Source organism: Salvelinus sp. IW2-2015, linkage group LG4q.1:29, assembly GCF_002910315.2.
Source record: "Salvelinus sp. IW2-2015 linkage group LG4q.1:29, ASM291031v2, whole genome shotgun sequence".
NCBI lineage: Eukaryota > Metazoa > Chordata > Actinopteri > Salmoniformes > Salmonidae > Salvelinus > Salvelinus sp. IW2-2015.
This window is the reverse complement of record NC_036842.1, coordinates 57751468-57775876: the sequence shown is the minus strand read 5'-3', so window position 1 is coordinate 57775876 and position 24409 is coordinate 57751468. Positions and strand designations below refer to the sequence as shown.

Genomic DNA, 24409 nt, shown 5'->3' with positions numbered 1-24409 from the left:
CAGAACAAAGAAACCCCCTGGCATCCAAGCCCCAACAACCCACGTCTACCAACAATCCTCCTCTCTTGTCTCTACGTACATATGTCCAACAAGTCATTGGGCTGTATTGGTGCACATGTTTGATGGATCTCTCTGTAGGGATAACCTTGGATTGAACTCTGTCTTGACCCTGTAATCTATGATTATTGTGAGTTATGACTTGAATATACTGTGGGATTTTCATGATGGTTTTGATGTGAGGTTAGTTGAGGTGTATGGAAGCGTTAGTGGCATTGGCACAGGGTGTTACAGTAATTAGGCAGTGTGTTTGTGTGCGCTCAGAGAGCTGAGTTGATCTGCTCCTTACAGGGCGACACAGTGGGACACCGCACAAAACATGCCTTGGCACAAAACATGCCAATCAAATGTGTTCCTTTCTCTCCCGATGGTTTTCCACTCCCCACCCAGGCTAATGCCAATCCTTGAAGACCATAGCTGTGTCCCAAATGGCAATCAATTCCCCATCTAGTGGTAGTAGTGCACTAGATAGGGAATATAGTGCCATTTAGGACACAGACATGGTCTTCTAGGATCAGGCATTTTATGAGAGTATGTTTCCGAGCATTACATTCCGGTCCCGATTAGAGGAGACTGTCCAGTGGAGCACCCCCGTCTCTCCTGTCCCCCTTCACCCCTCACCCTCTCTGGCGTTGACGCCCCTTGCAGTCCTACCCACCCCACAGCACACTGAGTAGGCAGTGAGCACTGTGCCAGGTGCAAGTCGAAACTGATGCAGCTGTTCCCTCTTATGACTGGGGGTCAAATGGTGGCGAGGAAGTGGGCAACGCTGCATAGTGTGTATAGGTGTGTGTGTGTGGTGTAGTCCTATGTGCATTTCTGGTGTCTGAAGTGAAAGTGTCAGGGTGTGTTTGTGAGTGTGCGTCTTCACGAGTGTATATCGGATTTGTTCCATACTTTTGTGTGTGCATTTCTGTGAAGTACACACCTGCTTCCTGTGTGTTTGTGTGTATGGGGGGGAGAGGAGATCTGTGCCCCCTGAGCGCAGCATCAGCTGGGAGATTATCCCATTGAGTGGGCCCAGGGGAGAGGGGCCGAGATGGAGGACTGGAAGGGGACACCTGATTTTTAAGGGGCTTACGTCAATTAACCCTGTTGGACACTTTGGCTGAGGAACCTAACCAGCGTTAATGGTTTATGCCCCACAGCTCTCTACACTAAACGTTCTCTTTCTTCATCAGTGTTGCACTATAACATTTTAATTACAGTTGCCCTGCACTCCAGGTTACTCTGTGAGCAAAGTAAATAAATGTACTCTCTTTGAGCACAGCAATGACCATTTCACCATAGATCCCTCATTTAAAAAGTTACTAAGATTCACCACCAGAGCAAAGAAAGGGACTCTACAGTGTACGTTTGCCCTCCTGCGTTGTTTCACAGTGTTGTTAGGTGCATGTGTGTGAGCAGGGTTAACTGGCCAGCTCATTTACAGGAAGCCCATTGGAACGTCGGGAGGCTCAGAGGAAGAGATTGTTTGTGACACCCTGTGACTCATCAGGACCACCCCTTCCCTCCTGTCCCACTCGTTACCCCCCCCCCCCACACACACACACACACACAGTTCAGCACACTGCCAGGCAGCCCAGATACAACCAGGCAAATCACACATTATAATGACTAACCATGTCAATAGCCTTAAATGTCAATTGGCAGCCCAGATTTGCCTATAGAGGAAAACAAACAACGATCGAGACAGGCCTCACCCAGTGACCCGAGCAGGAAAAACTCTAATTATGCATTACTGAGAAACCTAATGATATATTCAGGTCACATGGTCAGCAAAAATGGTCAGCAAAAACTCCCGGCCCACCCTAGTCATGTGATCGGTACTGTACATCCAGCTTGAGTGTTAAAGGGTAATTGACTAGATGCAGAGAGATGATAGACTTAAAACAACCCTGACATGATCTCCTTGATGTGTCTGTCCAATCTTTCTCTACCAATGGCGGTGTGGTGGGGATCTCAGTTGAATGTGTTTCCCGGTCTGTTGGCTTAGTGACTCCTCCACCCTCTGTCTCTAGGTGCCATGCTGTTTGTTTTCATGGCTCCATAATTACATTTTTGATCCGAGGTGCTTTTTCCAAGTAGGATTAGCGACTCTCCAGTGATGTGGTCCAAGATCTTATAGCCTACGCACGCACACCGCTCTTCATTATGACTGCACTCTGACGTAACTATCACTTTTCTGGATGGAGCGCCTCCTTGGGCGGACGTCAAAGGACCTGACTATTGTTTGGGTTTTTGTTTCATCTTCATTTCTTGATGTTTGAACTTCTTGAGGGAGATCTGGCAAGATGTTGAATAGCTGACCATATGTAGTCACAGACCAGTACTATGGACCCCAAGACATTTCAAAGTACCGAATGCTTAGCAGCATAATCAATATTTGAAACCAATCCTTGTTATCCTGACAAGCGCATAATATGGTACATCATTTTTTTTACAATGGGTATTGCTTTCCTATGTTCGTGTTCTAACATTCTCCAAGCCAGCACTCCTTGACTCAACCTCCCCTTACCTAAATATTGTCTTTTGCTTCCTCAGGATCACCCTGTCCTATCTTGTCCTTGGCCCCTGGAACGCACCATCTACACCCTGCTCCTCCCAGCCCGGTCCTGTTGTCCTCCCGGCCCCCCACCACGTCTGCGGAGTGGGTGCCGGCCCCCTCCCCTGGGGGCACCAGTGAGGAGCTGAACGAGCCTCTGGACAAGCCTCTGGAGAATGATGCGGAGGGCGTGTGGAGCCCCGACATCGAGCAGAGCTTCCAGGAGGCCCTGGCCATCTACCCGCCCTGCGGACGCAGGAAGATCATCCTCTCCGATGAAGGAAAGATGTACGGTACGCCCCACCCTTTTCCGTCTATTCCCCGGTGTTATGTGATGGCTCTGCAGTCCCCTCGCTCTTATATGGACACACACTCTCAGGCGCTGTCCCTTGATGTGCAAGATATTGCCTTTTTTTTCTGGTGATATTTGTACGTAGCACTGTCCCTCACATATTTGTGAAACCTTTATGTACAAATACACACACCATCTTCATGTTTCAGAGCGCTCTTCACATCACACAGCTGTCCCTGTTTTTAATGTAGTTCTGTCCTCGCTGTTCTTGTCTATTAATGTCCTGTATTATTTCATGTTTTGTGTGGACCCCAGGAAGAGTAGCTGCTGATTTCAATGGCAGCTTTCCCTCCGTCCACGTGGCTGAGTAGCGTGTGATGGCACGATTTGATGTGTGCCACTCTCCTCTCCATGTTGCTGCTCACATTCTGATTGATCGATACTTCACAGGATCTGCTTAACTTCCCGCCCTCTGACATTCCTGTACTTTTCTAGTATTTAATTCCGTAACTATGTAGCGAGGAATTGGTTTGGCCATATCTCATTATCAGTCATAGGTACAGTATACTGTATAGCGTTAGCTAATCCGGACCCCCGGTGGTGGAAAATCCAGGGGCCCAAACAGAATGGGTGGTTGTGTGCTTATCATATGCGGTCTGCCATGGCCCCTGTCACTGCGCCAGCTCCTCTAGCAATTAGCCATTAGCCACACGCTAGGCTAGCTAGGCCCAGTGAGATCACAGCCGTCCCCTGATCAACTCTAAACCCTTATAAAGCCTGCAATAATGGGGGCGGAGGAGAGGGGGCAGGTGTCACATTCTGTGTATGGGGGGGGGGAAGGGTGTTGAGGGCTGGGAGGGGGGGTGCTGAGGTACCCCTTCCTCCCCATGGGGGTCAGGGGCGGGTGATGTGCACCAGGGAGTACGATGGCCCGTTAAGAATGGTATGCGTTTGGAGCCGGAGTTCAAGGCAGCCCCGCTGTAACCCTATACCAGAATAGACGTTTACCCTTTGAGCGCCTGGAGGGGGGAACAAATAAACACCAAGGTAGTGGCGGTGTCTTGTGGGGTGCTCTGCACCTGTCCCTGGTGTCTTTATGCCTCCCTCTGTTCCCTGCTATTTCTGTGATTTACCAGTCCCTCATGCACTCTATCCCCCTTCCACATCGTGCACACACACACACACACACACACACACCGTAGGCCCTGCCAGAGTCGCCCCCCCTCCCTCCGGGTCTGTCCGTCAGCCTGTCAGTGAGTCTGGCTGCCTTTCAGCTAACCTCCAGCTGCTCCCCAAGTTCACCCCAGCCTCGCGGCCAGCCCAGATTTACAACATGAGAAAAGAGACGAAACTAAGCTCGTACCCCCCCCCCAGCACATCAGCCCCTAAACAGCTAAAGCTTCCCCCCCTCCAGGTCTGTCAGGGTCACCGACAGCCCTTTTGACTCTTTGCTACAACTCCACTAATTTCAACCTAATGCTATGTGACTCTCATTCTCATGTTGAGGTTTTGACATAAGCAAAGTGTTAGGTTTTCCTCTCACTTAATGTAGCCTATGAAAATGTCTATTTTAAGATGTTACATTTACAAGGTTCCTATAGGGAGAAAACAGGCATTTGGAGTGTGTGTTGGATTTCCTCTCTACAACACAGACAGGTTCATTTCAGAGGCAACAATGCCATACTAAGAAGGCGAACCGTTAATTATATGGTATGTGTGTGAATCCTCTTCAATCCTTTGTAAATTCTTATATCGGAGAAGAATGTTTTTGTCTCATATTTCCTCATGCATTCATGGCATTGTTCTAGTAATAGCCTGCATAGCGCTGGCCGTCGTGCCGATTACACATTCAAGTTAGTACCTCTTGTGTTTTTTTTTTGTGCGGCGGTCAGTCATTCGACATGCATTGCCAATGAAAACATGTCCTATCTTCCATGGGTCCCTGTTGTGCTAGACCCCATTGGACTTACGGCCGGTGTGTAAAGTAACGGGGGATCCACCGAGTAGAATGGTTTTTCAGAGCCAGGATGACAAATGATGTGTGTTAAGGGAGGAGGGAGGGATAAGTGCTTTGTCCCGAGGTATAGGATACCCATATAGGCCGTATATGGAGAGAGAAATGACATTGTAAATGTGATTATGTTGGCTGTTTATTCACAGTGATTGGATTATCAGCCATAACTCTTCTTGTAATCCCTTTTTTATTATTTACATAATCAAAAAAATGTGTCTAGTCTTATGCCTAACTGACATTATCATATTTTGTTCAGTCTTTCACACCTGCTCTCCCTCTGACACCTATAGTGAAAATCTGTTTCCCCTGTCCTTCATTACAAGGGTTTTATTGCCGATAAACATGTTGACATGTTTGTCTGTCTTGTGTACAAAGCCAAAGTGCCCTGCAAGCAGAGGGCAGCAGTTTTTCCTGTCAGCTCAACCCTCATTAATAAAGTACATGATGTAGAGGAAAGGCCCAATGGAAAGAAATGGTTCTCCTCCTCACCTAGGTCCCAACTTTCCCAGCCAAGTGAGAGATTCACTGACCGAAGGCTGTGTGTGGCCAGTGGCCTTTTGAGAAAGTGCTTGTGTGTTCTGTTTTTTAGTCTTTGCAGCTGAGAGGACCGAGTTCTCTGTACGGTCATCATATCATTGCTGAGTCTCCACAGAGTCTCCACAGTGTGTACTAAGACAGTGGGGTCACTGTCTCCAGAGAGAGTATGGCCAGGTCAGAGGTTTGCTGGGTAGTGGGAGGGGACAGCTGGAGGGGACAGCCCTCACATGGGAGGGTCCGGAGTCTGAACTGGACCCTGGCTGTAACCTTAGCCCCTGTCTTGACCTTCACTCTCACCTGTGATAGGATCGCTTCAGCGATATTGAGGAACCATCACTGCCTTTCTGCGAAGGTGCCTCTGGAATTCAGACATGGCTGTCTGCTTGGCTCTGACATGCGAGCGCTCGCACCCATAAACGTAATCCAAGATCTAGCATGACTGTATAGAAAGATAAAAGCTACGTAATGAAATCCCTTGCCCTTGCTTGCACCTATCCAATGGTGGTAAATCAGTGATTACTTTTAGGACCTATTCACACGAGAGGAGATGGGGAGAATATTATGTAGCCAGTGTAGAGATGCATACTGTATGGCCAGGATTCACTTCATTCAAATGAAACTGATGATAAAAAGTCAGCTACTGCTGTTACCGTGGTAACGCCTCTGAATGAATCGCAATGCTATGTGGACGTACCTTTTTTAAATCTCTTAAGTCTTTATAGGGACGGCACAGTATCAGACAGTGTCCCTGAGAGAGGGGTGAAATAGCCGAGTGGCTTTAGAGACGGGCCTGTTCGCCAGGAGTCTCCACGCTGCTCGGCTCACTATCCTACCGGAGGGGAAATTGTACCCTGCCAACACATTCCTGCGGCCTAAATGTGATTATTAACATTATTATTTTTTATCGCCTACAGAGGCACATGTGCTGGCGGAAGCCGTACAGCTGGAAGATGTGTGTTCAGAGAGGGGCTCGCTGTGTGTGTGCGCTCTCCCTGGCTGGCATATTTGGCCTCCTCCTATCGTGCCCATCGATTGCCACTTCAGAATAGAGAGTAGATGTAAGAAGCTGAGTCCTCTGTTGTCGTCTGGGGGGGGGGGGGGGGGGGCCAGTCTGGGGTGGGGTCTATGTGCTAAGGTGTGAGTCGCTGTCCTTCTAGGCAGGGTCATGAGGGTGTGAATGTTTTTGCTAAAGGGTGTGTGTGTGTGTGTGTGTGTGCGCACAACCCAGTAAGCCTCCTTGAGGCAGGCAGCAGCAAAGAGAACAGATGCAGGGCCGGTGCTGCAGCAGGCAGTGTGTTGGTATGTGAGGAATGCTCGGGAGGATAGAGGTCAGAGGGTAGGGTAGGGTAGGGTAGGGTAGGGTAGGCCGTTTAGGGCCAGAGAGGAACCCATCCTTCTGAGAGGAGGTATGACAGGGAGGGGAGGGCTACACCTTCGCGTGGCACAGTCTGCAACCACCGCTAACCCCCTCTGACTTTTCCCTGACCCCAACAAACAGAACTGGAGGGGGGCGGTAGGGCGAGGGGGAGACCAACTCTCCCAGATGGTCCCAGAGTCGGACGAGTAGAGTATTGTTGTTGTGGTCGGTCACTGACTGCTCTTGAGAACTAACACAGGGTACTTTGACCTGATCCCAGTCCCTGACTCTTTATCCTTAAACGATGAGAGCGAGCTACACATTTCAAACTGGCCTTGGACCAGTGGTTAAGGACATGCTGTGCCTGCACTGCACTGAGTTGACCGGGGTCAGGTTCTGTCTCTGTCCGTCACCCTCTCTGGACCGCTCCCAGTGGACACGGTCATGCGATGACATCATTGTGTGACTGACCGACTCCGACTCTGATCTGGGGTCTCGCACTTGTCTGAATATTTTTTTAAATCATACCACCCGTCCTTTTCTAGGAGTGGCAGGGACATCAGATATAAACACCTAAAGACCAGCCTCTTAACAGCTCATTAATGACTTGGTGTAATGGTCACAAATACAGTATGCTAATTTTGAATGGACTGGGAGGATGCCGTGTGTGTGCAGACTGTGTGTGACAGTATGTAAGCATAATGCTGAGTCATGGCTAAAATTATTTTATAAGCATGATGCTGAAAATCAAGATTCCACTGTCAATGAATGGAAGAGATCAGTATCAATAGTTAAGATTACAAATAAACTTTTACAAAAAACTTCCTGAAAATATGTATTTTTTAACACAGCACTTACAAAGTTAGATGAAGATTTTTCATAATGTAGTGGTTTCCTCAAGTACATGTGAAGTATACTGTACTCACCTTTTTTTTTTACTACTTTTTAAGTAGCCTACTGTCACGGTTGTCGTAAGAATGGGACCAAGGCGCAGCGGATGTTGAGTTCCACATATTTATTGCTAAGTGAAACTTAAAGAAAAAACAATAAATCAATAAACGAACAACTAAACGTGACTAAGTGGTGGACATGCACAAAACAATATCCCACAAATGCAGGTGGGGAAAAAGCCTACCTAAATATGATCCCCAATTAGAGGCAACGATTACCAGCTGCCTCTAATTGGGAACCACACAAACCACCAACCTAGAAATCTATAAACTAGATAACCCCCCAGTCACGTTCTGACCTAAACACCATAGAGAACCGAGGGCTCTCTATGGTCAGGGCGTGACAGTACCCCCTCCCCCCCCCGCCCCAAAAGGTGCGGACTCCAGCCGCAAAACCTGAAACCAAATGGGGAGGGTAGGGGGGTGACTAGTGTCGGTGGTGGCACCGGTGCGGGACTTTGCCCCCGCCCAGACCACGCGTCCGGCCATGGAGCCGGGTAGAACACCGTGCCCGGCTAGGGCATCGGCGCAGAGGAGGACCCCGACCATGGAGCTGGGTTGGACGCCGCACCCGGACTGAGCACCGGCGCCGAGGAAGGCTCCGGCCTTGGAGCGGGACTGGACGCTGTGCCTGGAGGGCACCGGCGCAGAGGAAAGCTCCTGCCATGGAGCGGGACTGGACGCCGTGCCTGGAAGCTCTGGACAGTTGACCGTTGCCGAGGGTTCCAGACCGTCGCCGGGAGGTTCCGGACCGTCGCCGGGAGGTTCCGGACCGTGAACAGTCGCCGGAAGCTCTGGACTGAATGCGCACTGGAGGCCTAGTGCGTGGAGTTGGCACAGGTGGCACCGGACTGGTGACACGCACTTCAGGGCGAGTGCGAGGAGCAGGCACAGGACGTACCGGACTGGGAAGGCGCACTGGAGGCCAGATGCGTGAAACCGGTGCAGATGGCACCGGACTGGTGTCACGCTCTTCAGCACGCCAGCATTCTCATCGCTACCACCTCTCTCCGGAATCTTTCATCAAATTCCTCCTCCGACTCCCAAACAGGCTCTGGCACTCTCCGCTGCTCGACCGCCAGCTCCATGTGCCCCCCCCAAAATAAATGTTGGGGTTTCTGTGGCCGTGGTCCCCGGTGTCGTCTCTGTCCTTCCATGCTCCTTGGCGACTCCCGCTAAGGAAGGGTCTCGTGTCCTCATGTCCTCCCAAGTCCAAAACTTCCTTACCTAATTTTCACGCTGCTTGGTCCTTTGTTGAATCCAGAAGTTACGTCAGTGACCTCACAAAGTATTCGCCTTCAGTCAGTGTCTGCAAAGGGCACAAGAAATGTGGAACACGTTTTTCATCCAAAGGGATTAAAGAAATATGTATTCAGGTGCTTAAACGATTGGAGCGCGAGTGCACCTTCCGATATAAACACTGAACGCTTGAGCAATTCCAGCCCAGAAATTAAAATAAGATTGAGGGTGAATGAGTGCCATGATTGGGCCTTGTGTGGAGGCAGACAGAGACTGAGCGAAGGGTTTAAATCCACAAAAACTTGACACAAAGGGAGCCCTACTGCTGTGTCTGTGTTTGCATGTAAGCGCTCGTGTGTGTGTGTGTGTGTAAAGAGGTTAGCATCGCCCTCCTTAATATTCCTCCTTTGTGAACATGTCACCACTTCACAGAAAACCATCACCTCCAAAATTGACCGCAATACCCTCTGATTCTTTTTATTTCACCTTTATTTAACCAGGTAGGCTAGTTGAGAACAAGTTCTCATTTGCATCTATATACAGCATGTGCAAATGAGGTAGGATAAGAGAGGTAAGGCAATAAATAGGCCATGGTGGCAAAGTAATTACAATATAGCAACTAAACACTGGAATGGTAGGATGTGCATACATACACCTGCTACTTTCAGAAGGCGGTGGACTAGTCCCCTGTTAAACTTGAATCTTTTTAGAGATTGATTAGTGGAAAGTTATGTCCTTACAAACGCCGTCTGCTAGAATCTTATCCCCACCAGTGTGGCTCAGAGGAGGGCTGGAGAAACCGTGTTTTGCATTCCACTCGGAGCCTGCGTCCCTAATGGCATCCTATTCCCTACATAGTGCACTACTGTTGACAAGGGCTTGTCAAAAGTGGTGCACTATATAGGGAATAAAGGGTTCCATTTTGGGACGCAAGCTGAATCTGATCACTTTTATTGCCTGCTAGCGTTTCTGGGCTCCTTAGGGTTCGGGTTGCCTTTTCTCAACCCGACCGGGCGTTCCGATTGGTCAGCAGCATAGGGCAGGGTTTTCTGACCCAAGTATCACTATGTGAGGAAAGTCTTATGCTGGTTGTTCCAGGTTGCGATGCGTGACTGATCTGTGTTAATTCACATGGAGATGTGAGAACGAAAAATGACAGTGTTTAAGAGGTGGTGCAAACTCGACCCTTCTACGGCTGGGTGGCTGGCTGAGTGTGTTAAAGTGTGTACGTTGTGGGTGCATGCCATAAATGTGCATGTATGTGCAGGGCCATGAAGAGGTCACATGAGTCCACAAGTCCCTCGCCCTTGATGGTGAAACAAGCCCAAGATTTACTGCAGGCGTAAAGGCATATTCCATAAACATTGACACACACACCAGCTGCCGAGCAGCCTCTCCAGGCCTCCTTCATCGCGCTCCAGTTTGGCCGTGGCATGTCTGTTCTGAGCATGGCTGCTATACCTCTTCACCTGCTCAGCCGCTGTGACCTGTCTGTCAGCAACACAGCCCCACAGGGCACATGGACCAGGGCAAGCACACACACACTCTTGGCCTTAAACAAAATTACACTTTTACTGAACACATTAATTTACATACATACACACATACACACACACACACACACACACACACACACACACACACACCTGTCTCTTATACACATCTACACACACACACACACACACACACACACACACACACACACACATAGGACACATGAGCACACAAACTCACACACCCCTCTCACCTCTGCAGCTGATTTGCCCAGCCAGGCACGTCCAGCTTGCTGAGGATGAGTTAGCTTCAGTAAACATTGTAATTCCTGCCGGTTTAAAACATCCTCATTGTCTACAGTACCTTATCATCCCATATCAGCTGGCACCCAGCGTGTTGTATTTAACTGCATTCATGTGATATGTGATATGACACTATGAAACCAAAATCAAGCTTTGTATCTAAACAAATATACAAATATAACCTTTTTCTATTGGATTATTTGCATTTTCTTCATGCCATTTAAAAAAAGAAATTCAACAAAAATGTATATCGTCTGGCTTTTGCAGGACGGAACGAGCTGATAGCACGGTACATCAAGCTACGCACAGGGAAGACACGGACAAGAAAGCAGGTGAGTTTCACGTAGCACCAACCCACTCCTGCTCTATATGTTCCGAGCCCTGTGCACCCCATACACAACACACCCCCACCCCATGTCTGTCCTAGCGGTCTACTCCAATCAGAGGCAAAAACAAAGACACAGAGAAATCCATAGAACAGCTATGACAGGGAAGTGATGCTGCCTTCGCTCCTGCACAGTCCCCGAGCCCTAGCCCCCTTCTCACGCTGAAATGGGCCACTGCTGAGTGATTTAGTGGGTCGGGGCCCAATGCACAGATGCTATAGGATCAGACGACTGTGTTTCTTCACGACCTCACGTAGCGCATAGCCCAACCTTGTTAGGAGAGCAAAAAGTACAGGATCTTTGCAGCAGAGAGGACGCTGTAGAGGGCTGGATGAGGCAGGGATTTGGAACCCTATCTGGGACATGGAATTTGATATGGAGTGACTGACTGACAGGTTGGCACTGGCTGATGTTGCGTTACATGGAGAGAGAGTGAGGGGCGGGGGTCATCTTTGACCCCTTATGGGATGGGGGTAAAGAGGGAGAAGGGTTGGGGTTAACAATGAATTGAGGAAGTGTCTAGCAATGTATGTGGACACCTGCTTGTCGAACATCTTATGCCAAAATCATGGGCATTAATATGTCGTTTGTCCCCCCTTTGCTGCTACAACAGCCTCAGCTCTTCTGGGAAGGCTTTCCACTAGATTTTGGAACATTGCTGCGGGGACTTCCATTTAGCCACAACAGCATTAGTGAGGTCGGGCACTGATGTTGGGCGATTAGGCCTGGCTCGCAGTCGGCGTTCCAATTCATCCCAAAGGTGTTCGATGGGGTTTAGGTCAGGGCTCTGTGCAGGCCAGTCAAGATCTTCCACACCGATCTCGACAAACCATTTCTTTATGTGCATGTGGGCATTGTCATGCTGAAACAGGAAAGGGCCTTCCCCAAACTGTTGCCACAAAGTTGGAACCACAGAATTGTCTAGAATGTCATTGTATGCTGTAGCGTTAAGATTTCCCTTCACTGTAACTAAGGGGCCTAGAATGAACCATTCCTCATCCACCAAACGTTACAGTTGGCACTATGCATTGGGGCAGGTAGCGTTCTCCTGGCATCTGCCAAACACAGATTTGTCTGTCGGACTGGCAGATGGTGAAGCGTGATTCATCACGCCAGAGAACACAGTTTCCACTGCTACTGAGTCCAAAGGCGATGAGCRTTACACCACTCCAGCCAATGCTTGGCATTGTGCATGGTAATCTTAGGCTTATGTGCGGCTGCTCGGCCATGGAAACCCATTTCATGAAGCTCGCCATGAGCAGTTCTTGTGCTGACATTGCTTCCAGAGGCAGTTTGGAACTCGGTAGTGAGTGTCGCAACCGAGGACAGACGCTGCGCACTTCAGCAATCGGTGGTCCTTTCCTGTGAGCTTGTGTGGCCTACCACTTCGCGGCTGAGCCGTTGTTGCTCCTAGACATTTCCACTTCACAATAAAGGGCACTTACAGTTGACCGGGGCATCTCTAGCAGGGCAGAAAGTTGACAAACTAACTTGTTGTTGAGGTGGCATCCTATGACGGTGCTACGTCGAAAGTCACTGAGCTCATCAGTACGGGCCAATGTTTGTCTATGGCGATTGCATGGCTGTGTGCTCGATTTTATACACCTGTCAGGAACGGGTGTGGCTTAAATAGCTGAATCCGCTAATTTGAAAGGGTGTCCACATACCTTTGTAGTGTAAATCAGTTTGTAAATATGCCATTCTTCATTTGTCAAAAAGCTGAAGAACATTGTCACATCCAGGTGCTGGAGGTGTAGGTTAATTCATGGATGCTTGATGAAGACCTAAGGGTTGAAACGTTATGACATCACCTTGGAGCATGAGCAGCAGTGTGCAGCATTTTCCTTTTTATTTTCCATTCTTAATGAGTGCCATGTCGGGACCAAAAGTTTCAAAACAATGACATTGCACTGTCGTAAGAATGAGAATATCAATCTTACTGTTTTGTCGCACATTTGGGCGTCAACACGGAGATAGACACATCTACCAAAGACCTGATCTCCCTCCCTCTCCTCCAGGTGTCCAGTCACATCCAGGTGCTAGCGCGACGGAAGGCCCGGGAGATCCAGGTGAAGCTGAAGGTACGCTACGTGAGTCTCCCTCGTTTTTGGATCTTCAACTGTTGCGCTGCATCATGGGTTTGCTCAATATAGCAATGGAATGGGTAGAAAAACCAAATTATGCAGGATCTGCCAAAATGGAGGCGCAATTCAACCTTTCACGATTGCGTTTAGAACACAAGACATTCAAATTCCAATCCTCCTCACCAATGTATCTCAGTCCGCATACCATTTGTAGGGACCTTGCTTTCAATGGGAATGTCTACCATTCTACCCATTCCAATTCTGCTACAGCACTAGCTATGCAGGTCATTTGGAGTAGCATGCTGATGTTTTTAACGTGTGAAGTTAATATGGAGGGTTGTTGGGGAGGCTGTGGGGGTGCTTGGCTGTAACCATGATGTTGGTCCTTTAAAGCCACAGAGCTGAGATCAGCAGGAACGCTTCCTATGGTCTTGTACCTTAACCCATGTTATTCTCTTATCATTTTGAGGTTTGATTCCATGAAAAAATAACTAAATATACCATGGCGTTGATATCCGATAGGGAATTTCTAATGGATTCCCATTCCTACATTTCAGTGAAAACAATATGGAGAGACAAAACAATTAGAAACAGAGGGAGTGGGTTGTAGTAAATAGCACCCCCTTCATTTGTATGAGCGTTTTATGCAATGCTCAGTACAGATGCTGCATCTCTACAAGTCCCCACAGTCAATTTAAATATGCTCCAGCATCCCTGGCTTGAGGCTTGCTGTGCACAATATGAACAAATGCATTTGTCAGGATATAAATTAATGTTTATATTGTTCCTTCCAGGCATTTCATAAGTATTTCAATAAAAGTGTTCCTGTTTGGCGGGTGAAAACTTTCCTTACACATTCCGTCCCCTGTGCTTGCGTGTTTACGTTCCTCACCACAGACACGCACATGCAAGCACGCGCCCGTACACACACACACCAGGTGACACAGCTCTCCGTCTCCCTGGACGGCGGCCACTGGGCCTCAGCATTGGTCACAAGCCTTTGACAGGCCTTTTTAAATAGGTCTTTCTTGTAACTGAGAACATTAGCAGATGTACTCCCCGTATTATTTTTGTGTCGGCCGGTTCTGGGAAAACGAATGTGCTGGTTGGCCTTGCATTAAAGGGTTGAGCTGAGAATGTTTGTAGTCCCAGATGAGTTGGAAACTGCTGAAGTCAACATGATGGACAAACACGCGCGCACAAAACAACAACGCTTTACCATAGACATCAGACAGGAACGACTCTGCCGTTTCTGGTAGCCACCATGTCTCCTGCTTAGCGTTAGCATTTATCCGCGAACCAGCTTGATTTGGCATTAGCATGGCGCTAGCCCTCTGACATGCCCGGGCCAGCTCCCACTCTAACCTCTAGCAAAGACGTAGACTGCTTGTCAACACCTCCCGGCCTCTGCCAAGGCTATAAACCTTACTTTCGACTCCAGGGCCCTTGACTGCAATATCACCCAGCCTCCCAGACCAGCACGGGATGATGCAACCTTCCACCCCTCTTTTCCCACCCAACTAACATAGTGGGGCAAGTGTTCCCAGGAAAATAGGTCGCTGACTAAAGAGGAAAGCGTGTTTGTCTGACCCCTGGGGCCTTGCTGTGTGTGTCTGCAGGACCAGCATGCCAAAGACAAGGCCCTCCAGAGTATGGCCACCATGTCCTCTGCCCAGATCATCTCCGCCACCGCCTTTCAGAACAAGATGGCTCTCCAGGGGCTGTCCAGGCCGCCGTATGCCACTGCCGGCGGGGTGAGTATGTGCATGGACACACACACCCTGTCCTTGGGCAACATTGAGGGACACATATAGAAGGAGAGGTAGTGTGTGTAATTAAAGATGTTTCCATGTTTTCTTTTCTTTAGTTTTGGCATGGCGGCCTTCCAGGACAGCCTAGGGGTCCTGAAGAGTAAGTTAAAACCCTGTGTGCGTGCCTGACTCTCTGTATGTTTGTCCTGTCTGTCAAAAGGCATTGGTTTACTGCAATGGAATAAATGGAAATCGCAATCCYTCCAAACTGAATATGAGAAACATCTTATTTAAAAAGCACTTTAGTTGATGAAGCTGAGCCCCAGTGGGTTTAAAGGTCAGTCAATTAGGTGTGTGTGTGCGTGTGTGCGCGCGCGCGCAGGGTCAGGCGGGTGAGGGTGTAATGTGTCTACTGCCTGTCTCGTCTCTCCAGCATTAAGCCCTTTTCCCAGCAGAGTTACGCCATGCAAGCGTCCGGCCCGCCCCCCATAACAGGTGGGTTTTCCCAGCTTCCCTCACATCCCCATGTGTCGACAGATGCTGTCATGGTCTGCAAGTGATGAAATACACAAGATACTGATGAAGAGCTCCAACAAAGCTCAGAGAAAGACAGAATGTAACATTTTATAAACCTTTGGTATATTTTGTTACCCCTGGCACCCACCCTTCCTCTTCACCAGGCTATGAGAGCACGGCAGGCCTGTCCATGTCYCCGGGRACCCCCCCGTGGCAGGGACGCAGTATCGCCAGCTCCAAGCTTCGCATGCTAGAGTTCTTTGCTTTCCTGGAGCAGCCTCAGGACCCAGAGACCGTGAGTAGTCACTTAGTAGCCCCTCGCCCTGCCTGATTAGCCTCCATAATCATCTCACGTAGGCTGCGTTCACACCGACAACTAGTGAAAAAAGAATCAGAATTGAGCTGCCTTTTTTAAATGCAGCCTTAGTTAATAGGGGCCCTGCAAATTAGTAAGCAACATTTCAGATCTCATCAATGTACAAGTGTGCGACATACAGCTTTAAATAAATATCTATGCTCACTTRCATCCAACAAGCCTTTTTCTAAAGGTGTTACTTCCTTCCTCAGGCCATGACACCATCTTGACCATGAACTGAAGCAGCGCTTTGATAGTAATCAACATCTCTCTCTCCCCTTTGCTTTGCAGTTTAACAAGCACCTGTTTGTGCACATCGGTCAGTCCAACCCCACCTTCAGTGATCCGTACCTGGAGGCAGTGGACATCCGGCAGATCTACGACAAGTTCCCTGAGAAGAAGGGAGGGATGAAGGAGTTGTTTGAGAAGGGGCCGCCCAACGCTTTCTTCCTRGTCAAGTTCTGGGTGAGTCAAAGCAAGGTGTGTGTTAGAGGCCACATTGTAGTGTTTGTGTGTGCATGCAGGTGTGACTCTGTGTTCGTGTGTGTTTTTCRTTAACTATCCTTTTGGGTACCAGATGTCCTTYCAAGGACAATTTGGACAAGTGGGGCCATTTTGCCAGTCCCCGCAAGGAAAAATGCTATTTAATGTTTAGGGTTACAATCAGGGTTAGAATTAAGGTTAGGGGATACGGTTTGGGTTTAGGGTTCAATTTAGGGTTAGGGAAAATACAATTTTGGATGGGAATCAGTTATTTGGTCCACACAATGATTGCAGTACAAAACTGTGTTAGTGTGTCTTTCTGCTTTCTGACTAGAATCATAGAGAAGCAAAGCAGAGAATCACTCAAATTTCTGAGTAACAAATAAGTACTTTACSGTCAGGGCCGGATTAAGAAATCATAGGCTCAGCCTCCCGAGTGGCGCAGCGGTCCAAGGCACTGCATCGCAGTGCTTGAGGCGTCACTACAGGCCGAGGTTCGATCCCAGGCTGTCACACAACCGGCCGTAACCCGGGAGACCCATAGGGCGGTGCACAATTGGCCCAAAGTCTGGGTTAGGGGTGGTTTTGGCCGGGGGTGTCTTTACTTGGCTCATCGCGGTCCAGTGACTCCTTGTGGCGGGCCGGGCGCCTGACTTCGGTCGTCAGTTGAACGGTGTTTCCTCTGACACATTGGTGCGGGTGTAGGCCCCTGACTCACACAATTGACCTATAAGTCATCTTGATTTATGCAGTTACATTTTTTGTTTTTATTAATCAGTTACCCAATCAAGGCAGGGCCCCCCAGTTGCCCACGTGGGCCCCTTACCTCCCCTCATCTAATAATTAGCAGAGCGGCAGCAGGCTGTCTACACTCATTGAGTGGGCTCCTGAATCCTCCTGAGGTTGGCAGTTGCAGTAAAAAAAAAAAAAAAAAAAGAGTATTTACTGTGTAATATATACAGTTTGTATATTTTTGTATACTTTTTTCAACAACAAAAAAATTGCTGCCTTTTGGGCCCCTCACGGTCCTGGGTCCAGGGGATTCAGCCCCGGTAAGCCCCTGTATTAATCCGGCCCTGCTTACTGTAACAGAGTTCCATAGAAATTGACAAAAATAGCTTTTTAGCAAAATACTATTTCTTAAGTAAGCATTTTGCTAGGACTGTCGGAGTGGGGAGGGGAAAACTAGCTGTTATTGGCAGATTGGTTTAGAATTCTCTTTGTTATTGTTCTATTAACCAATTTACCACATGGTGATGTCACCATAGAAAGCCGTAACTCCCCCCACCATCTAAATATGCTGATTAGAAGGTCCTGCGTAGATTGTACTTTCAACCAGCAACTAGCAGGAAATAACCCTGATAAAAAAATATACACTTTTAGAGTTAGTTTCGTCAGCTGTTGTACAATATGATATAAAACACAGGAAAACAGAATTTTGACTGCACTGGGCCTTTAACTGTGTTAGGATAGCTTTAAGACTGGAGCTAAAGGAATTTATTAGCGATTTCTGTTTGAAACAAATTAAAAGTAATCTGTTAAGACCTGGCTGTTTTCTGCCCATGGGTACAGTGGGTATAGAGGACACATTGTGGTGTGTGTGACGGTAGCCCTGGGCAGGAGAGTGGCAGGGTTGCTCTTTCACTGGTGAAACCTGAGCCTGGGCACCTGTCAACTCGCTATTAGGCGGAACCCACCAAACACGCATCCACTTATTTATAGATTCCCCCCAACCAAGAGAGAGGGAATGCACAGTGAGAGTGACCATCTTCTCTGACCATTTCTTTGCGCAGAATGTGCATAACTTGCTTCAGAAACATTACTTATACACACTATATTCTACAGAATGAAGATTTTCAGAGTCGCACCTTTACATCCCAACTCTACATTCCCAAATATAGAATGTGCCCCCCCTAACGATCTCCCCCTCCAGTTGGCTTGTACATGAGGTGTTAGTCACCCTCACATGCTCCTCTGAAGCCTTATTTATTGTTGAGAGATAAGACATTGGTAAGTGACACCCATATGAAGCCGCCATCTCCCCCCTTTGAAGAAGCAGCTGCTGAGAGCCATGGCATTTGATGCAGGGGAAATGGGAAGGAGGGACTCAGCCATATATCATGAAAGTGGGAGAGAAAGGGAGGGGAATGTGTCCAAGCCATTCATTACGGTAGCCTCTTAATTTCAGTGCTCTGTTGTGCTTGTGCACCCATGATATATATACAGCTAGCTCAGACTGACTGGAGAAAACAACCACATATGACTGCTGCTAGCGTCAGATACCTCACCACATCATATTATAGTGGGTCCGATTGTCCTAACCCTCATGGCACCCATGACAAAACACACACAATCAACCATCCAGCCAGCCGGGTCATGACTTGGGGGCGTCCTGAGGCTCTGGCCGGTTGTCATGGCGACGGTGACAGGCTACTTGCACATCTCCAAAGCTATGGCATTCTAGATTGAATTTCCAGCTCCACAGCCGGCCCAGCCTGCTCCCCGTAGTGCCCATGGCCCTGTCCTAACGTATTGTCTAGCGCCTTTGAAGTGCCCGGAGAATCCGATTTGAGACGGCCCTTGTAAATTGTTACACAGGAGCCCGGCCTGGCTGATCTAATCAGCCAATTGTGGGCTGTTGATTGTAATTGGATGAATTCCCTCGCAGGCCGTTAGGGAAGTGGGGAGCGCAGGTTCGGGGAGGGTCACTGGGCCCCGGGGATGAAGACAAATGAGAGAATCACAGGAGCGAGGGATGAAGACGAGGAGCNGCCCCTGACTCACACAATTGACCTATAAGTCATCTTGATTTATGCAGTTACATTTTTTGTTTTTATTAATCAGTTACCCAATCAAGGCAGGGCCCCCCCTACACTCATTGAGTGGGCTCCTGAATCCTCCTGAGGTTGGCAGTTGCAGTAAAGTATTTACTGTGTAATATATACAGTTTGTATATTTTTGTATACTTTTTTCAACAACAAACAAATTTGATGCCTTTTGGGCCCCCCACGGTCCTGGGTCCAGGGGATTCAGCCCCGGTAAGCCCCTGTATTAATCCGGCCCTGCTTACTGTAACAGAGTTTCATTAAAAAGGGACAAAAATTGCTTTTTAGCAAAATAATATTTCTTAAGTAGGCATTTTGCTAGGACTGTCGGAGTGGGGAGGGGAAAACTGAAAACTAGCTGTTATTGGCAGATCGGTTTAGAATTCTCTTTGTTATTGTTCTATTAACCAATTTACCACATGGTGATGTCACCATAGAAAGCCGTAACTCCCCCCACCATCTAAATCTACTGATTAGAAGGTCCTGCGTAGATTGTACTTTCAACCAACTAGCAGGAAATAACCCCGATAAAAAATATACACTTTTAGAGTTAGTTTCGTCAGCTGTTGTACAATATGATATAAAACACAGGAAAACAGCATTTTGACTGCACTGGGCCTTTAACTGTGTTAGGATAGCTTTAAGACTGGAGCTAAAGGAATTTATTAGCGATTTCTGTTTGAAACAAATTAAAAGTAATCTGTTAAGACCTGGCTGTTTTCTGCCCATGGGTACAGTGGGTATAGAGGACACATTGTGGTGTGTGTGACGGTAGCCCTGGGCAGGAGAGTGGCAGGGTTGCTCTTTCACTGGTGAAACCTGAGCCTGGGCACCTGTCAACTCGCTATTAGGCGGAACCCACCAAACACGCATCCACTTATTTATAGATTCCCCCCAACCAAGAGAGAGGGAATGCACAGTGAGAGTGACCATCTTCTCTGACCATTTCTTTGCGCAGAATGTGCATAACTTGCTTCAGAAACATTACTTATACACACTATATTCTACAGAATGAAGATTTTCAGAGTCGCACCTTTACATCCCAACTCTACATTCCCAAATATAGAATGTGCCCCCCCTAACGATCTCCCCCTCCAGTTGGCTTGTACATGAGGTGTTAGTCACCCTCACATGCTCCTCTGAAGCCTTATTTATTGTTGAGAGATAAGACATTGGTAAGTGACACCCATATGAAGCCGCCATCTCCCCCCTTTGAAGAAGCAGCTGCTGAGAGCCATGGCATTTGATGCAGGGGAAATGGGAAGGAGGGACTCAGCCATATATCATGAAAGTGGGAGAGAAAGGGAGGGGAATGTGTCCAAGCCATTCATTACGGTAGCCTCTTAATTTCAGTGCTCTGTTGTGCTTGTGCACCCATGATATATATACAGCTAGCTCAGACTGACTGGAGAAAACAACCACATATGACTGCTGCTAGCGTCAGATACCTCACCACATCATATTATAGTGGGTCCGATTGTCCTAACCCTCATGGCACCCATGACAAAACACACACAATCAACCATCCAGCCAGCCGGGTCATGACTTGGGGGCGTCCTGAGGCTCTGGCCGGTTGTCATGGCGACGGTGACAGGCTACTTGCACATCTCCAAAGCTATGGCATTCTAGATTGAATTTCCAGCTCCACAGCCGGCCCAGCCTGCTCCCCGTAGTGCCCATGGCCCTGTCCTAACGTATTGTCTAGCGCCTTTGAAGTGCCCGGAGAATCCGATTTGAGACGGCCCTTGTAAATTGTTACACAGGAGCCCGGCCTGGCTGATCTAATCAGCCAATTGTGGGCTGTTGATTGTAATTGGATGAATTCCCTCGCAGGCCGTTAAAGAAGAGGGGGAGCGTGGGTTCTGGGAGGGTCACGGGGCCCCGGGATGAAGACAAATGATAGAATTACAGGAGCGAGGGATGAAGACGAGGAGCAGGGCGATGAAGAGAGGCTGAGCGCTGTATTAATGGCCAATTAGGAGACAAGAGCCTGAGAGGGGAAAAGGTAAAGCCCTCTCAATGTTTGTCTGTCTTTCTCTACCATGACAGAGATGACACCTTGTCTAAATGTAAAATCAGATCTAGGATCAGATTACCCTGACCCAGATCCTTCCCTTAACCGTTAGGGGGAAGATACTACTTTCTCAGACAGACAGGAGGTTGGATGCACCTGGCGGAGAGGCCCAGACGGGTCTAACACCACAGCTAGACACAGCATCTTGGGAATGCAGTGGCTGGGTTGGCAGCCTAAGCTAAGTCAACACAGGCAACAGCAATAGAGGCTGCTGGGCTTTGCAGAGAATCAGTCGCAGGCTTTGTTGAGCCGTCACACTGGGGAAATACGTTTTGGAAAGCCAACTAAGACACACACACACGCATGTTCCCTGTTCCTTAAAATGAASTATATTAACTGAGGAGAAGAACCTGGCATTACTGAAAGAAAGCTTGATGTGTTACGACTGAAGTAACATACAGGTTTCTCTTCAGATTTTTGATTGAACTGTCCGGAACTACAAAGGTCTCCTCTTAAAGACTGGCAGGTTCTTTGAACAATGCTTTATCGTATTGGTATGACTGACATGTTGTGTGTGGCCTGTGTGTACCTCCTCCTGTTTCAAAAAAGGGGGAGGGACTGGCAGGTTGTTGTTGACTGGGTGTGTGGTTCCTCTCTCTGTGCAGGCTGATCTGTTGTTGTTGACTGGGTGTGTGGTTCCTCTCTCTGCAGGCTGATCTGTTGTTGTTGACTGGGTGTGTGGTTCCTCTCTCTGCAGGCTTATCTGTTGTTGTTGACTGGGTGTGTGGTTCCTCTCTCTGCAGGCTGATCTGTTGTTGTTGACTGGGTGTGTGGTTCCATTCTTTCTGTGCAGGCTGATCTGTTGTTGTTGCCTGGGTGTGTGGTTCCTCTCTCTGCAGGCTGATCTGTTGTTGTTGACTGGGTGTGTGGTTCCTCTCTCTGCAGGCGATCTGTTGTTGTTGACTGGGGTGGTGGTTCCTCTCTCTGCAGGCTGATCTGTTGTTGTTTGCCTGGGTGTGGGTTCCTCTCTCTGCAGGCTGATCTGTTGTTGTTGACTGGGTGTGTGGTTCCATTCTCTCTCTGCAGGCTGATCTGTTGTTGTTGCCTGGTGTGTGGTTCCTCTCTCTGCAGGCTTCTTGTTTTGTGTGACTGGGTGTGTGGTTCCATTCTCTCTCTTGCAGGCTGATCTGTTGTTGTTGCTGGGTGTGTGGTTCCTCTCTCTGCAGGCTGATCTGTTGTTGTTGACTGGTGTGTGGTTCCTCTCTCTCTGCAGGCTGATTCTTTGTTGTTGACTGGGTGTGTGGTCCTCTCTCTGCAGGCTGATCTGTTGTTGTTGACTGGGTGTGTGGTTCCTCTCTCTGCAGGCTGATCTGTTGTTGTTGCTGGGTGTGTGGTTCTTCTCTCTCTGCAGGCTGATCTGTTGTTGTTGCCTGGGTGTGTGTTCCATTCTCTCTCTGCAGGCTGATCTGTTGTTGTTGACTGGGTGTGTGGTTCCTCCTCTCTGCAGGCTGATCTGTTGTTGTTGACTGGGTGTGTGGTTCTCTCTCTCTGCAGGCTGATCTGTTGTTGTTGCTGGGTGTGTGGTTCCTTCTCTCTTGCAGGCTGATCTGTTGTTGTTGCCTGGGTGTGTGGTTCCTCTCTCTGCAGGCTGATCTGTTGTTGTTGCTGGGTGTGGGTTCCTCTCCTCTCTGCAGGCTGATCTGTTTGTTGTTGACTGGGTGTGTGGTTCCTCTCTCTGCAGGCTGATCTGTTGTTGTGTGACTGGGTGTGTGGTTCCATTCTCTCTCTGCAGGCTGATCTGTTGTTGTTGCCTGGGTGTGTGGTCTCTCTCTCTCTGCAGGCTGATCTTGTTGTTGCTGGGTGTGGTTCCTCTCTCTGCAGGCTGATCTGTTGTTGTTACTGGGTGTGGTTCTCTCTCTGCAGGCTGATCTGTTGTTGTTGCTGGGTGTGTGGTTCCATTCTCTCTCTGCAGGCTGATCTGTTGTGTTTGCCTGGGTGTGTGGTTCCTCTCTCTGCAGGCTGATCTGTTGTTGTTGACTGGGTGTGTGGTTCCTCTCTCCTGCAGGCTGATCTGTTGTTGTTGACTTGGTGTGTGGTTCTCTCTCTGCAGGCTGATCTGTTGTTGTTGACTGGGTGTGTGGTTCCATTCTCTCTTTGCAGGCTGATCTGTTGTTGTTGCCTGGGTGTGTGGTTCCTCTCTCTGCAGGCTATCTGTTGTTGTTGCTGGGTGTGTGGTTCCTCTCTCTGCAGGCTGATCTGTTGTTGTTGACTGGGTGTGTGTTCCTCTCTCTGCAGGCTGATCTGTTGTTGTTGACTGGGTGTGGTTCATTCTCTCTCTGCAGGCTGATCTGTTGTTGTTGCTGGGTGTGTGGTTCCATTCTCTCTCTGCAGGCTGATCTGTTGTTGTTGACTGGGTGTGTGGTTCCTCTCTCTGAGGCTATCGTTGTTTGACTGGTGTGTGGTTCCTCTCTCTGCAGGCTGATCTGTTGTTGTTGACTGGTGTGTGTGGTTCCATTCTCTCTCTGCAGGCTGATCTGTTGTTGTTGACTGGGTGTGTGGTTCCTCTCTCTGCAGGCTGATCTGTTGTTGTGACTGGGTGTGTGGTTCCTCTCCTCTGCAGGCTGATCTGTGTGGTTGACTGGTGTGTGGTTCCATTCTCTCTCTGCAGGCTGATCTGTTGTTGTTGACTGGGTGTGTGGTTCCTCTCTCTGCAGGCTGATCTGTTGTTGTTGATGGGTGTGTGGTTCCTCTCTCTGCAGGCTGATTGTTGTTGGTGATGGTGTGTGGTTCTTCTCTTGCAGGCTGATCTGTTTTGTTGCCTGGGTTGTGGTTCCTCTCTCTGCAGGCTGATCTGTTGTTGTTGCCTGGGTGTGTGGTTCCTCTCTCTGCGGCTGATCTGTTGTTTTCTGTGGGTGTGGTTCCTCTCCTGCAGGCTGATCTGTTGTTGTTGCCTGGGTGTGTGGTTCCTCTCTCTGCAGGCTGATCTGTTGTTGTTGACTGGTGTGTGGTTCCATTCTCTCTCTGCAGGCTGATCTGTGTTGTTGCCTGGTGTGTGTTCCTCTCTCTGCAGGCTGATCTGTTGTTGTGACTGGGTGTGTGGTTCCATTCTCTCTCTCTGCAGGCTGATCTGTTGTTGTTGCCTGGGTGTGTGGTTCCTCTCTCTGCAGGCTGATCTGTTGTTGACTGGGTGTGTGGTTCCTCTCTCCTG

General features: G+C 48.7%; 1 protein-coding gene across 3 annotated transcripts in view; it reads left to right on the top strand.

The window, feature by feature from the left end:
* The first annotated feature begins 2811 nt into the window (after window positions 1-2811).
* Window positions 2812-24409, top strand: part of LOC111960963 (transcriptional enhancer factor TEF-3-like) — a 33972-nt gene continuing 12374 nt past the window's right edge. Inside the window, exons 1-8 of one of the 3 annotated variants that reach the window (XM_070442982.1) lie at window positions 2812-2895; window positions 11055-11119; window positions 13192-13254; window positions 14877-15011; window positions 15125-15168; window positions 15442-15503; window positions 15689-15819; window positions 16171-16359. In XM_070442982.1, coding sequence (XP_070299083.1) covers window positions 2889-2895; window positions 11055-11119; window positions 13192-13254; window positions 14877-15011; window positions 15125-15168; window positions 15442-15503; window positions 15689-15819; window positions 16171-16359 — 696 coding nt within the window. In that variant the 5' untranslated portion in view covers window positions 2812-2888. Of the gene's footprint in view, window positions 2896-11054; window positions 11120-13191; window positions 13264-14876; window positions 15012-15124; window positions 15169-15441; window positions 15504-15688; window positions 15820-16170; window positions 16360-24409 lie in introns of all 3 variants that reach the window. The other 2 variants (XM_023983114.2, XM_070442981.1) reach the window with 2 other exon arrangements.